Source organism: Taudactylus pleione, unplaced genomic scaffold (genome assembly GCF_031769625.1).
Source record: "Taudactylus pleione unplaced genomic scaffold, aTauple2 ptg000029l, whole genome shotgun sequence".
Lineage (NCBI taxonomy): Eukaryota > Metazoa > Chordata > Amphibia > Anura > Myobatrachidae > Taudactylus > Taudactylus pleione.
Genome location: NW_028284431.1, coordinates 2,143,416 through 2,159,727, shown reverse-complemented (window position 1 = coordinate 2,159,727; position 16,312 = coordinate 2,143,416). Strand labels below are relative to the sequence as shown.

General features: G+C 37.8%; 1 protein-coding gene across 2 annotated transcripts in view; it reads left to right on the top strand.

Moving 5' to 3' along the window:
• LOC148539116 (formin-I-like) overlaps window positions 1-16,312 on the top strand; it is a 275,411-nt gene that overhangs the window by 112,797 nt on the left and 146,302 nt on the right. For both annotated transcript variants that reach the window (XM_088451832.1, XM_088451833.1), the window contains 2 exons: window positions 13,147-13,320; window positions 14,935-15,065. In XM_088451832.1, coding sequence (XP_088307958.1) covers window positions 13,147-13,320; window positions 14,935-15,065 — 305 coding nt within the window. The remainder of the gene's footprint in view (window positions 1-13,146; window positions 13,321-14,934; window positions 15,066-16,312) is intronic.

The window sequence follows — 16,312 nt, the reverse complement described above, 5'->3', positions numbered from 1 at the left end:
TATGTTTTAACCTGCTGGATATTCATTGTGAAATTAATTTATGTCTTTTTAGTGTAAAAGCATTTAGTTTGCTAAAACAGTGCTAGATAGCTAACATGTACCTGCATATTACCTGTGTTATGTTTTAACCTGCTGGTAATGTATTGTGAGACTAATTGATGTCTTTTTAGTGTAAGACCATTTAAGGGGAATTCAATTAGACCTTTTAAATTGGGATGTAGTTTAAATACCGGCTGTTGGAATGCCGGCACTGGAATCCCGACACCAGTCAGAATCCCAGCGCCAGCATCCCGACTGCCGGCATCCAGACGGCAAGTAGTTTGGTTAGGGTTTGGCACTAGGGGGATGGTTAGGGTTAGGCTCTAGGGGGAAGGTTAAGTTTAGGCTGCAGGGGGAGGGTTAGATTTAGGCTGTGGGTAGGGGGGTCAGGTTTAGGGTTCAAGGGAAGAAGTCTGAAAATCAGATGAAGCACGTTGAAGGCTCCTCTATATCTTACCTTTCATGAGCTTACCAGACCTTATTCAGATAAGCAGTTTTTATTATCTTTTACTTAATGTGATGTGCTTTTATGCATGTTATATAGTCCAAACAGGACTAAAGATCTGATACATACATTGCTACTTATTTATTTATTTATTAACAGTTTCTTATATAGCACAGCATATTCAGTTGCGCTTTACAATTGGAAACAAAACTGGGTAATAACAGACAGATATATAGGTAGGAAGGCCCTTCTCACAAGCTTACAATCTATAGGGAAATAGGCATTGATACACAAGGATAGGTGTTATAAATTGCAATTTTGGTCAAGCCAGAATGCAGAGTTTCTTGGTGGGCTGCATGATCCAGTCACACAGGAATGTCAGCCAAATGTCAGGAGGATGTGAAAGAAAGAAAATGTGTGAGGTTATGTGAGGACTGTGAAGGGGAATGTAATTAGACATGCTACTTGTTTATGCACTTTTTTATTTTTAAATGTTGTCATATTAAAAAAATATTTTTATACAGTATATATATCCATTGGTCATATTAAATATTTATTTATATATATATTTGTTTGCTATGCTCTTGCACAAAACCAAGGGCAAAGATAACCCCCTTTTTTTGCACATGTGCACTGTATTTGATATACCCTCAGTTTTATAGCAGTTTCTCATATGTTAAGTTTAATTGTGTTCACTCTTGCACCTTGGTTCAATTACCTCACTATTGCATTTGGCAGTTTAATCTACTTCCTCGTTGTTTCATTTTGTTGTTTGGTATAATTAAGCACAGAAGGTGCTATAAAACAGTTCCACTTCTTCGATATATACATATATATACATGAAAAAATTAATGTGAGTGGCGCAAATAAGCTCAAAATATGTGCACAGAAAAAAATATAAAAACCATGTATGGTATATATACCAACAAATGTATAAGTGTGAATGCACTCCCTTTATAGATATGAGGTGGCTGCTATGTGCTTCTAAATAATGACATATTAAAAAAATCATCAATAAATATGAAAACAATAGTGAAGAGTAGCGCCTTCAGTGCAAGTGTACAATAACCAAACAAAACCTTGGTTCTCAACCGATTTTGTTTATCATAAGTTCCACTTCTGTCCTTTATATTATACAATGGAATTTTATTTGCCAGTTGATGGATTTCATTTTAAAATGTAATTATTTAAAATTTATTGATGAAGTTTATCTCCAAATATGCGGAACCACTATGGGGACAGTATTTGCACCCAGTTTTGAGAATTTATATATGGGTAACTGGAAAATTAAGAACATCTATAATAATAACCCTTATATTGACAATATAGTTCTTTAAAAGAGATATATAGATGACATTCTGATCATCTGGAGAAGGAAGAAGAGGTGTTCAAAGATTTTATTCATTTTTTAGAAAATAATACATACAATCTGGCATTTACATATAAACTCCATAAAAAGGAAGTTGAATATCTGAATCTGGTATTAATGGTGAAAGAAAACATGATAGAGACCAAGAATTATATAAAAAAGTAGATAAGAACAGCTATTTACATTATAAGAGTAGCAATCTGAGGAGTTGGAAAACCAATATTTCATACTCTCAGTTCTGTAGAATAAAAATAAATTGTAGTAGCCAAGATATATGTAAAGAACTATTGGAAACTTATGCCTCTAGGTTTATAAATAGACGGTACCCTGAAAGCCTTATCAACCAAGCAAAAGGAAAAAACAATTCTACATCTAGACATGATCTTTTGGTATATAAGAACAAACCTGCACAGGCAAAAAAAGTCAATTTGAGCTTTATTACTTTGTATAATGAGGGAGAAAGAAAGATAAGAAACTCATTAAATAAACATCCTACAAATGGATCCGATTCTGAAGGAAATTTTTCCCCCTAAACCAGAGATTGTTTTCCGCAAAGCTAGAAACCTAAAAGATATCATAGCCCCCAGTTTGTTGGATACTGGTCCCAGTAACAATAATACAGGTTGGCTGGTTAAACCCAAAGGTTTTTATAATTGCAATCATTGTTGCATCTGTAAATATGGTAACAAAAGGATGAAAGCTTTTCCAGCACTAATGGCAGAAAATTCAGCATTAAGGAGATCATCAATTGTACCTCTACAAATTGTACCTCATTGAATGTACATGTGGATATAAATATATAGGTAAAACCAAGATAACCTTAAGAATTAGAATACAGGAGCATGTTAGGAGTATTCGGAATAAATTGTACACTCATTCAATACCAAGACATTTTAACAATGTCCATAATTCTAATCTGCATCATTTTAGTTTTAAAGGAATTGAGCATGTTACATTGGGCAGCAGGGGTGGTGACATAGGTATTAAATTAGCCAAACAAGAAATGTATTGGATATACATTTTCATACATATACAGACAGTTTAATTCCGATTGGTTTAAAAGAGGGTTATGAGATTGCTCCTTTTTTATGAATTTTTATGTATTTTCTGGTCACCATCTTTATATATATATTCTTCTTTTTAAATCTGGGCTCACATCATCTGTATTTATATACTTTTTTGTATATCACAGCTACTTATGTATATTTTATAGATATGTACTGTATATTTATTAGTTCCATTATTATTATTTAAATTTTATTTTAATGTATTAGCTTTTCCTAATATTTAGAAAAAGGTTGCACTGAGTATATATTTGTATTTATTTAATTATTTATTTATTTGACCACTGATGCACTTTAGCTTATTGAAAGCTCCTTCTTTGGGGACTGAATAGGCATTGATGCACTTTTATCCACAACAAAATGGCGTCATCCCTGCATTTTAGAATTTGTAACCAAGAAAATGGCCGCTGCATCTATATATTAAATAAATTTATTGTACCACTAGAAGCAAAACGCCCATGTGTAGAAATAAGACATCTAGGTGTTGTCACATTACCCGAATTGTCATTCTGTGTACTATACCTCTTAATGGGGTTAGGGCCATTTTGTGGTCAGTCTCTGTGTTTACGTATACCATGTTGTCTGTTCCTTGCCGCACAGGCGCGATCTACAACATGTGGGTAGAGCCACGATACCTTACGAATCTCACGCATGCGCAGAGCGCAGTTTGAGATGCCGGCTTCTTGGCGGGAGCGCACCAGCACATGCGCAGTGGTCTTGCATCATTTTATCACTAGTATAAATAAGCTCTAGTACAGTGGTTCCCAAACTGGGTGCCATGGCACCCTGGGGTGCCTCAGGACACTTGCAGGGATGCCTCAGGTTGGTGGTCCAGCACCAAATAAAATGATTTTTAGTTAGTGTCATAGACAAAACCAGTGCTGATGGGTGGCAATCAAAAAAATGTGGACAAAAAGAAGCGCATCCCTGTCAACCACCACATAATTGAACCTAAGGGTGACAAATAAGCAGTTAAGCACAATTTATTACATTTAATTTTTGCTGAATTTCTCTGTACGAAACTTCTGGCCCAGGGGTGCGTGAAAAAAATTCTGATACTCTAGGGCGCCGTGATTCAAAAAAGTTTGGGAACAACTGCTCTAGTAGCAAGGTCTTACTATTGCTGTTCCCTTGAGGAAATCCCCAGATTAAACAGAGGGACGAAACGCGTTGGAGTACCATCTGCAACATACCTCTACATTTCTAAACAGATAAGATGATTATCAATTTACCTATTGCATGAGTCTTTGTTATTTATTAAATTTTATGTTTGTTTTGAATATATTATACCACATGATTGGAGGCCCTTTTTTTCTCTTTTGTCTCTGTTTATATGGGAGTGCCTATTTATTGATGGACCAGCAGCAGACATCATGGAGTGTATTTATGAGTGATTTAATACTGACATTCGGTACTAGGCCATTTTTATCTTCACTCTGTTTTTGAAATAGGTGATGGGCAGCTATAAGAAGCACAAGTGTAGTGCTTACACTAATTGGTGTATTTCTCCACGGAGTGGATATTTAATACAGTTGTTCACTGCATGAGAGCACGTATAACAATTTTTTGTCACTTTGACACTATTTGCGTTGTTTTTCTACAGTCTTTTCCCTTCATGTCTATATACTGTATTACAAGAGCCTGCCATGAAGATTTTCTGAGGTCATCTGCAGGGCGTATTGGAATATAAAGGACAGAAGGGGAACTTATGATAAACAAAATTGGTTGAGAACCAAAGTTTTGTTTGGTTATTGAACACTTGCATTGAAGGCAGTACTCCTCACTATTGTTTTAACATATACATATATATATATATATATATATATATATATATATATATAGTCATGCAAAGCAGTGTCACTCTCCGGACTTGAAAGAAAAGGTCTCACTCCAGTCACTTAGCAGTCAACGTTTTGAGTTTTAATAGCAACTCGTCATCAGGACATAAAGAAACATACAATACGTGCATACCTTTATACCACTTACCTCATCGCGCATGCCGCCAAACTGACCCGCTTCCGGCTCACCTCCGCACATTCGGCAACTGCCGATGACGTCAGAGCTAGACGGAGCGTCGTCAGGGCAACCAACACAATGTCAACACACAACGTGTATATGCGTGTATAAAGCACACATATAATACAGATTACAAAAGTAAAAAAATACAGATACGACAAATATCCAGCATCTCAGGTCCAATACTTACAGCATCAAACATAACTATAATGAGTCAACTAGCATAGATAAGTGATTCATTACTAATATATAAATAAACAATTGAAACATGTACTAGAGTGTCCATTTTAGCTGTCGGGGATACTCACAAAGAAAAGAAAACAGTCACAGAATAATACAATCAGAAATAAACACTAGTTAGCAGTAGAATAATCTAATCAACTAATGCTATAGAGAGCAGATCTTGTTAGGATGACATACCAAAAAGTACATCAAAAGACATCAATACATTTCTATGTGGCAATAAATTTGAAAGACGTATATCAAACAATACAAACATATATGCTGGAAATAGAGATGAACCTAATCAAACAAATGAGGCAAGTGATAAATGGTCATTTAAACCCTTTGGCTTGACCGTATCCAACATATATATCCACCTTGCTTCCAAACACAACAGAGCTTTACATCGATCACCCCCACGAGGGGTTTCAGGAACCTGATCAATTATCATATGTCTTAGATTAGCCATATTATGTTTGTTCTCAAAGAAATGACGGGCCACAGGTTGGTCAGAGGGTCTACCACTCAGTGCGGATCTTATGGCAGATCTATGCAAGGTCATTCGCTCCTTAAATGAGCGGATGGTCTTGCCTACATAATAAAGGCCACATGGGCACTTAATCAAGTATACAACATAAGAACTAGAACAGGTTAATGGAAATCTGATATTATACTTTCTACCCGTATGTGGATGTGTGAAATATTTACCACAGATCATATGGCTGCATGTGATGCAACCAGTACATTTGTTGCAACCACCCACTTTTTTTTGGATATTTCTAGATGTATTAACAAGCTCAGTAATATCAGATTTAACCAAATGGTCCCTAAGGTTTTTGCCTCTTTTAAGACACGAAAGTATCCTAGTTCGTTTGAGGCTTTTAAGTTCTTTATCTTGTTGGATTATAGGCCATAGATTCCGTGTGGTCTGATTAATAATACTGTTAGCTAGCATATATCTACGTGGCCAATGTATTTTTGTATCAGCATTCTCTTTAACACTCTTTTTTAATAGATCTGTTCTAATGAGTGCATCCACTCTTTGTCTCGCTAGTCTCAGATTCTCAGATGTGTAACCTCTACTTTTGAACTTAGTACACATCCTATTAAGATCTTCATCCAGTTTCTCCTGGTTGCTAGTTATCCTTTTAACCCTAACTAATTGCGAGAAGGGTAAGCTACTTTTAGTGGCTCTAGGGTGGTGGCTTGAAGCTATAAGAAGTGTATTACGGTCTGTTGGTTTGGAGAAGATATAAGTATTCAATTTGCCATTTCCCTCTTAATAGTAACATCAAGATAGTTAACATGTTCTAAACTAAGATGAAAGGTAAATTTAATGGGACTCTGCCTATTATTAATATTTTGCATCAGGCTGACAAAACCATCATAGTCCCCCTGCCAGAACAGTAATACATCATCTATAGAGCAACAGTAAAAGATAATTCTATCCCTTACCTCCCGATTAAAGAAGAAATCTTTTTCAATAGCGAACATGTATGTATTTGCATATGCCGAGGCTACATGTGACCCGATAGCGCATCCGGTACGTTGCAAATAAAATCGACCATTAAAGTAGAAGTAGTTTTGACATAAAACCTGCTCCAAAAGTATCATAAAAAAATTTAAATCTGGGCCAGTATATAAGGTATTATTATTTAAAAGGTCAAAAGTGGCCCTGATACCTTCCCTGTGCGGTATATTGGTGTACAGGCTGGTGATATCTAAAGTACACATCCACATATAAGTTGGAAGATCATGTAGATCTTGAAGCTTATTTAGCAACATTGTAGTGTCTTTAAGATAGGTGTTCTCAGCCTGTACACACGGCTGAAGATAATGGTCAAGATATTCCGATATAGGACTAAGCAATGAGTCCCTTGCGGTGATAATTGGACGACCAGGTGGTCTGTCCAAATTCTTATGTATCTTAGGGACACTGTAAGTAACGGGACCCTAGGGTACTCAGTTTTAAGGAATTCACAGGTTTCACTATTAATAATTTTATTAGACACTGCTGTATTAAGAATCATGTCCAATTCTCCTTTAAATTCAGTAGTAGGGTTACTGTCAAGTTTGATGTATACTGTCTCGTCATCTAATTGTCTCTCTAGTTCCTCTCTATATTAATCCAGATCCTGTATGACGAGGCCTCCCCCTTTGTCTGCTGGTCGATACACAACATCCAAGTATGAGCTCAAATTAGTAAGAGCACTCCGTTCCTCACATGTTAGATTATATCTAATGTGACCCATCTGGTTGATGACAGATTCTGTGACTTGTACATCAAGAGCTCTCATGAAACTTTGTATGGCCACATTGTTGGATACCGGGTCAAAGTGAGATTTTTTTTCTAAATCTCATGTCATGTATATCTGGAGTCATAGTGTCCATAGTTCCAAAAAATTCTTTCAATTTCAATTGTCTGCATAACAAGTGTTGTTCCACCTTCCACTCAAAGCTGTCAAAAGGAGTAGTTGGTATGAAGCTAAGTCCCTTATTAAGGACGTTCATCTCAGTATCCGTAAAGATTCTGGAGGACAAGTTGAAGACTGTATTAATTTCTTGTAGGCTCTGTTCCTGCCTCTCTTGTTTTTTCCGGTGGCATTGTCGGCCGCGCCTAGTACTCCTCCACCTCGAACGCGTCCTGCTCGGGTATTTACCCCTAAAGGGGGTCTGCAGGTGTTTTGGGGATTCACAGATGGCAGTTGGTTATCATCACCAGATGAGGAGCAAGCTTCACTTGAAGATTGTGCATCCAAGTTAAAATGTTGTCTGCGAGTCATGAAGTACCTGGATTTGCCCCTTTCTACATTGGATCCTGTCAACCATCTGTAGACATGTTGTTCAGAATAGTCTCTGTTGACTTTCTCAAACTTGTCCTTTTTAAAATTAACTAGATCCTTTTTGTATAGTGCTAATTGCTGAGTGAGTTTGTCACACCACTGATTAGGAACATCTTTAACCAAGGTATTTAAATGCAGTTGTTCAAACTCCTTAATTTTATGTTTATATTCGGTTAATTCACGTGCTGCTTCCTCTATGACCAATGTCATAAGGTCAAAGGCACATTTATTGAGCACGGCAACCCAGCGACAGCAGAATTCATTATTAAATCTGCCAATCGTCGGTACATTTTTTACCCTGAAACCCCTTGGTATCTTTTTTTCTCAGTGATACTCAGATAATGTGATACCATGGAGTAAAAAGTCTGTTTGCTTTTTCTTTAATTTTAACAGTGTGTGATATATTTCCTCAGGAGTGAGTTCCCCGCTCTCATCCAATAGCCAATAGCTGAACCATACTGCCTCACTTTCACTATCGGTAAAAGATAGTGTTTCCCCTATAGGTAAATTGAGTCTATGAAAGCCTCCTGTGTCAGTATTGGCAGTAGTTTGAGACATGTTCATCAAATTGCAAAGCAAGCACTGAGATATAGTGACACAAATTCAAACAGTGAAGTTAAAAACCACTCTTCCACTGTGTATAAACACAGACAAGTTGTTAATCAGTGGTAGTATGTGTGACACTGATGAGAGATGCAGAGTAAAAACAAATGTGGGGTGCTCATGCAAAAAATATAGCATCAAGAGGTGGCAAGCCTCTGGTGCTAATATAACATACAGTTCCACGAGATGCAGGCACTCCCAAAACAGCGTTCTCTGACCGTGGTGCTCACTGAAGAAAATAAGTAGTCATGCAAAGCAGTGTCACTCTCCGGACTTGAAAGAAAAGGTCTCACTCCAGTCACTTAGCAGTCAACGTTTCGAGTTTTAATAGCAACTCATCATCAGGACATAAAGAAACATACAATACGTGCATACCTTTATACCCCTTCCCTCATCATGCGTGCCGCCAAACTGACCCGCTTCCGGCTCACCTCCGCACATTCGGCAACTGCCGATGACGTCAGAGCTAGACGGAGCGTCGTCAGGGCAACCAGCACAATGTCAACACACCACGTGTATATGCGTGTATAAAGCACACATATAATACAGATTACAAAAGTAAAAAAATACAGATACGACAAATATCCAGCATCTCAGGTCCAATACTTACAGCATCATTGTATTCAAACATAACTATAATGAGTCAACTAGCATAGATAAGTGATTCATTACTAATATATAAATAAACAATTGGAACATGTACTAGAGTGTCCATTTTAGCTGTTGGGGATACTCACAAAGAGAAGAAAACAGTCACAGAATAATACAATCAGAAATAAACACTAGTTAGCAGTAGAATAATCTAATCAACTAATGCTATAGAGAGCAGATCTTGTTAGGATAACATACCAAAAAGTACATCAAAAGACCTCAATACATTTCTATGTGGCAATAAATTTGAAATACGTATATCAAACAATACAAACATATATGCTGGAAATAGAGATGAACCTAATCAAACAAATGAGGCAAGTGATAAATGGTCATTTAAACCCTTTGGCTTGACCGTATCCAACATATATATCCACCTTGCTTCCAAACAACTGCCATCTGTGAATCCCCAAAACTCCCGCAGACCCCCTTTAGGGTTAAATACCCGAGCAGGATGCGGTCGAGGTGGAGGAGTACTAGGCGCGGCCGACAATGCCACCGGAATAAACAAGAGAGGCAGGAACAGAGCCTACAAGAAATTAATACAGTCTTCAACTTGTCCTCCAGAATCTTTATGGATACTGAGATGAACGTCCTTAATAAGGGACTTAGCTTCATACCAACTACTCCTTTTGACAGCTTTGAGTGGAAGGTGGAACAACACTTGTTATGCAGACAATTGAAATTGAAAGAATTTTTTGGAACTATGGACACTATGACTCCAGATATACATGACATGAGATTTAGAAAAAAATCTCACTTTGACCCGGTATCCAACAATGTGGCCATACAAAGTTTCATGAGAGCTCTTGATGTACAAGTCACAGAATCTGTCAATAACCAGACAGGTCACATTAGATATAATCTAGCACGTGAGGGACGGAGTGCTCTTACTAATTTGAGCTCATACTCGGATGTTGTGTATCGACCAGCAGACAAAGGCGGAGGCCTCGTCATACAGGATCTGGATCAATATAGAGAGGAACTAGAGAGACAATTAGATGACGAGACAGTATACATCAAACTTGACAGTAACCCTACTATTGAATTTAAAGGAGAATTGGACATGATTCTTAATACAGCAGTGTCTAATAAAATTATTAATAGTGAAACCTGTGAATTCCTTAAAACTGAGTACCCTAGGGTCCCGTTACTTTACAGTGTCCCTAAGATACATAAGAATTTGGACAGACCACCTGGTCATCCAATTATCACCGCAAGGGACTCATTGCTTAGTCCTATATCGGAATATCTTGACCACTATCTTCAGCCGTGTGTACAGGCTGGGAACACCTATCTTAAAGACACTACAATGTTGTTAAATAAGCTTCAAGATCTACATGATCTTCCAACTAATATGTGGATGTGTACTTTAGATATCACCAGCCTGTACACCAATATACCGTACAGGGAAGGTATCAGGGCCACTTTTGACCTTTTAAATAATAATACCTTATATACTGGCCCAGATTTAAATCTCTTTATGATACTTTTGGAGCAGGTTTTATGTCAAAACTACTTCTACTTTAATGGTCAATTTTATTTGCAACGTACCGGATGCGCTATCGGGTCACATGTAGCCCCTGCGTATGCGAATACATACATGTTCGCTATTGAAAAAGATTTCTTCTTTAATCGGGAGGTAAGGGATAGAATTATCTTTTACTGTCGCTATATAGATGATGTATTACTGTTCTGGCAGGGGGACTATGATGGTTTTGTCAGCCTGATGCAAAATATTAATAATAGGCAGAGTCCCATTAAATTTACCTTTCATCTTAGTTTAGAACATGTTAACTATCTTGATGTTACTATTAAGAGGGAAAATGGCAAATTGAATACTTATATCTTCTCCAAACCAACAGACCGTAATACACTTCTTATAGCTTCAAGCCACCACCCTAGAGCCACTAAAAGTAGCTTACCCTTCTCGCAATTAGTTAGGGTTAAAAGGATAACTAGCAACCAGGAGAAACTGGATGAAGATCTTAATAGGATGTGTACTAAGTTCAAAAGTAGAGGTTACACATCTGAGAATCTGAGACTAGCGAGACAAAGAGTGGATGCACTCATTAGAACAGATCTATTAAAAAAGAGTGTTAAAGAGAATGCTGATACAAAAATACATTGGCCACGTAGATATATGCTAGCTAACAGTATTATTAATCAGACCACACGGAATCTATGGCCTATAATCCAACAAGATAAAGAACTTAAAAGCCTCAAACGAACTAGGATACTTTCGTGTCTTAAAAGAGGCAAAAACCTTAGGGACCATTTGGTTAATTCTGATATTACTGAGCTTGTTAATACATCTAGAAATATCCAAAAAAAAGGGGGTGGTTGCAACAAATGTACTGGTTGCATCACATGCAGCCATATGATCTGTGGTAAATATTTCACACATCCACATATGGGTAGAAAGTATAATATCAGATTTCCATTAACCTGTTCTAGTTCTTATGTTGTATACTTGATTAAGTGCCAATGTGGCCTTTATTATGTAGGCAAGACCATCCGCTCATTTAAGGAGCGAATGACCTTGCATAGATCTGCCATAAGATCCGCACTGAGTGGTAGACCCTCTGAACAACCTGTGGCCCGTCATTTCTTTGAGAACAAACATAATATGGCTAATCTAAGACATATGATAATTGATCAGGTTCCTGAAACCCCTCGAGGGGGTGATCGACGTAAAGCTCTGTTGTGTTTGGAAGCAAGGTAGATATATATGTTGGATATGGTCAAGCCAAAGAGTTTAAATGACCATTTATCACTTGCCTCATTTGTTTGATTAGGTTCATCTCTATTTCCAGCATATATGTTTATTGTTTGATATATACGTCTTTCAAATTTATTGCCACATAGAAATGTATTGAGGTCTTTTGATGTACTTTTTGGTATGTTATCCTAACAAGATCTGCTCTCTAAAGCATTAGTTGATTAGATTATTCTACTGCTAACTAGTGTTTATTTCTGATTGTATTATTCTGTGACTGTTTTCTTCTCTTTGTGAGTATCCCCGACAGCTAAAATGGACACTCTAGTACATGTTCCAATTGTTTATTTATATATTAGTGATGAATCACTTATCTATGCTAGTTGAATACAATGATGCTGTAAGTATTGGACCTGAGATGCTGGATATTTGTCGTATCTGTATTTTTTTACTTTTGTAATCTGTATTATATGTGTGCTTTATACACGCATATACACGTGGTGTGTTGACATTGTGTTGGTTGCCCTGACGACGCTCCGTCTAGCTCTGACGTCATCGGCAGTTGCCGAATGTGCGGAGGTGAGCCGGAAGCGGGTCAGTTTGGCGGCACGCGCGATGAGGGAAGGGGTATAAAGGTATGCACGTATTGTATGTTTCTTTATGTCCTGATGACGAGTTGCTATTAAAACTCAAAACGTTGACTGCTAAGTGACTGGAGTGAGACCTTTTCTTTCAAGTCTGGAGAGTGACACTGCTTTGCATGACTACTTATTTTCTTCAGTGAGCACCACGGCCAGAGAACGCTGTTTTGGGAGTGCCTGCATCTCGTGGAACTATATATATATATATATATATATATATATATTAGTGTTGACATTTGCCATTTATTGTTATTTTATTTTAATATGTTCACTGTCAGTAGTACTTACTATTTGTACATTATAATATTTAGAATGATGTCATATTTAAGTCTGTACCCTGAGGTTGTGTGTACTTTGCAGTCTAGTAATAATGCCATATAAATAGAGTTGCAATCCAATAAAAATGCCATATAAATAGTGATGAAATCCAGTAAAAATGCCATATAAATATAGATGCCAAACTTTTGCCTACAACTGTGTGTATATATATATGTATTATCCATACAAATTAATAATTCTCATTTGTTCTTTTAGATTGATTTTCATACACAGATGATTTACAATATAGTTAAGGGAACAGTCAAGAAACAGTTCCCATTCAACCAGATCAAGTCTTGTAAAAATAACGATGGCCTGAGATTCGTTATTTCATTCCATGGATACCAGGACTATGAAATGGAAGCTGCTTGCGTCGAAGATAAACAAAACGTAAGTCTGATCAGAGAACATTGCCAGGGTTGTAGCTGATCCTCTGAAGCAAGGTTTACTATCTTACACAGTACAAATGGCTGAGAACTTAAGTTATGTTTACAGCGGTTTGGTGGCGGCTGGGCGGCGGTTTCTAAATGACAGCCCTGTTCTATTCTATTCTAAAATTTGTATTGATGGCGGTTTTGCAGCGGTTTTGGCCTTCTTAATCTGCAGATAACAATACCGCCACCAAACTGCCACCAAACCGCCGGGGTTTAGAGCCCACCACTTAGTAAATTTTGCCCTAGTGTCAAAATACAAGGCACAGCATGGGGAATCCTACCTGACTCTGAGAGACATTTTGGTGCTTTATAAATAAAGATGACTTCAAAATGCCATGGTTCTGATTCAGAGTTCAAGTAGTTGAGTAATAATTTGCAACTGTGCTCCCCTACAGCGCATGTGTAACACAAAGTATATGCACAAAGATGCTTTTGCTATAGGGACAGACGGTATCAGAAATGGGGTGATGGCCATTCCTGGGCGGTGACTGGATGGTGGTTAGAAGTGAACGGAAAAATAGTCCATCTCATGGGTGTGTAATGGGAATGTCATGGGCATATCAGTGAAAGTGGCTGCTTTCCCAAATGTACAGCCACAAAGGCCATAGTCAGATGGAGATACTACAGCTGCCGTAGGGCTGGTGCGATTGTTGATGGTGAGAGCGATGGTGCACTAATGGTGGTGTCTGAAGACTCACCAGTGGTATAACAGTATGCAGAGATGCTGAAAGTGGGTGTCTCAGTCCTTGCACACTCAAACACAGACTTCTATACCGGGGAAAGGCTAATACTAGCATTTTCATATTATCGCAGGCAGAACTGCGGCAGCAACCGCAAGAGTGGACACAGCAGTGTCCACCTTGGAATCAGGTCCTACTGTATATGGGGGTTGTAAAGTGCAAGTTATGAGCATACTAACACTGCCATGGTACAGTGGAAACATCACATTTTTCTGTGAAATAGTGAACCAAATTAAAAATGGTACTATGCTACTGAAGCAGTAGAAACAATTAAATGTGAATGGTTAATTATTTACAGTTCTTCAACTTTGAGATCCATTTTCTCAATATTGACTCTTATGGTCTTGGATCACTTTAACTTTGGACCTTACAAATATCACTCAGGCTGTGCTTCAGTGTTTTTACAGGTTATTAGTTGCATATTGTTACATCACAACATATGTCCACCTTTAACTGTGTACAGTTGACAGATCCACTTTAATCATTTTGGCTAAAGCTGCAAAAAAAGACTTGATTTAAACAGGGGTGGGCAATAAGCGGCCCTCAAGCTGTTGTTGAACTACAAATCCCAGCATGCCTTGCAACAGTTTTAGCATGGCCAAATAACAAAACTATGGCAAGACATGCTGGGATGTGTAGTTCTACAACAGCTGGGCGGCCTGCTTATTGCCCACCCTAGGTTGCATAGATATGTTTTCTGTATTACATATGTAGGCTGACTGTTTAATTGCTTAGAAATTATGAATGAAATGTAAGTAAAATATATTGTTGTTTTGCCTAAGAGTTATTTTTTTTTATATTCTTTCAATATTCACTTTTTTGTCATGTAGATAATTCAGATTATGAGCATGATTCTGCAGAAGTATACTGTAAGGTCATTTGTCAAAAGAAATGCCAGTTCCGATATGATCCTTGAAGGAATCTTAGAACGTTATGATGATCAAACCGACATATGGGTGAAGTATGGAAAATTATACACTTTATACCTTATTAAAGTCACTTGAAATTTGTGTAAATGTGAGCAAGGCGAGGGAAAGCAAATTAAGTATGTGACTGGTTATAAAAAGGTTTACCAGTATAGGTCCAATACAGGGCATTCAGTTTCACTCCTGCATTTCCATGCCCTAATTTGTAAGTCAATAAATATAAAGTGCTAGAAATGACATCTTACAACTAATAACAAACACCAGTATTAGCAGCAATAAGCTTTTTACACAACAAATATACAGTATGCACACTTTATGAGATCATGAGGTGTGAAGACATTGGAGGAAATTTATCAAAATGCGTATTTTTATTTTCTTCAAAAACTGCTAAGTTTTTTTGGCTATTTTCTGTGCATTTTTGAACATGTGAAATTTAGAAAAGGTGAACATATGAGAAAATACATTTAACATGCATGAAAATATTTAACCCCATGCCTTGGCAGGCTAAGGGCCCGATTCAGAGGCGCTCGCTATTTTAAAAAATCCGCCTTTAGGCCGCTCGCATAGCTGTGGGTGACCACCCACAGCTATTGTGAGCGGCCCGGTGATGGTCACGATTATTGCGACCATCTGGCTTGCGACGAGACCCTTGTGGTAGGGCCTCGGTTCCCGCAAGCCCGAGTGAACTTCCTGCAGGAAGTTCACTACTGACATTACGAATGATGTAAGTAGGGCCGTCCACAAACGGCAGGCATTCCTTTGGGAACGCCTCCATTTGTCCAGCCACCCCTCACCCCGCCTACAAACGCGACTGAACACTGGCCGACCATTGACCCGCTTGCGAGCGCTGTGCGCTCGCGAGCAGGTCTGAATCAGGCCCTAAGTCCCTTGTTGCAGTGATTGTTAGAGGTTTGGTTTATTGGTTTTGATGGACAGTTTTATTGGCCTATTTGTTATGGTACATGGAGATGACATGGGTTTGGTTTAGGTAAATAAGCTCCTTTCAAAAGTTCCTACCCTCTGTAAGAACGTATGGAAAGTGAGCTTAGTGTATGATTCAATTTCTGATATTGTTTGATTATTATCATCTTATATTAGTTTTTTTTATATCCTTTCAGATTTCCCTCAGCCTTAGATACAGTACTTTTTTCCTGGGGGTAGATGTATTAAGCCTTGGAGAAAGATAAAGTGGAGAGAGATAAAGGACCAACCAATCAGCTCCTAAATGTCATTTTTCAAACACAGCCTGTACAGGGACAGTTATGATAGAGTCAGTGACCTA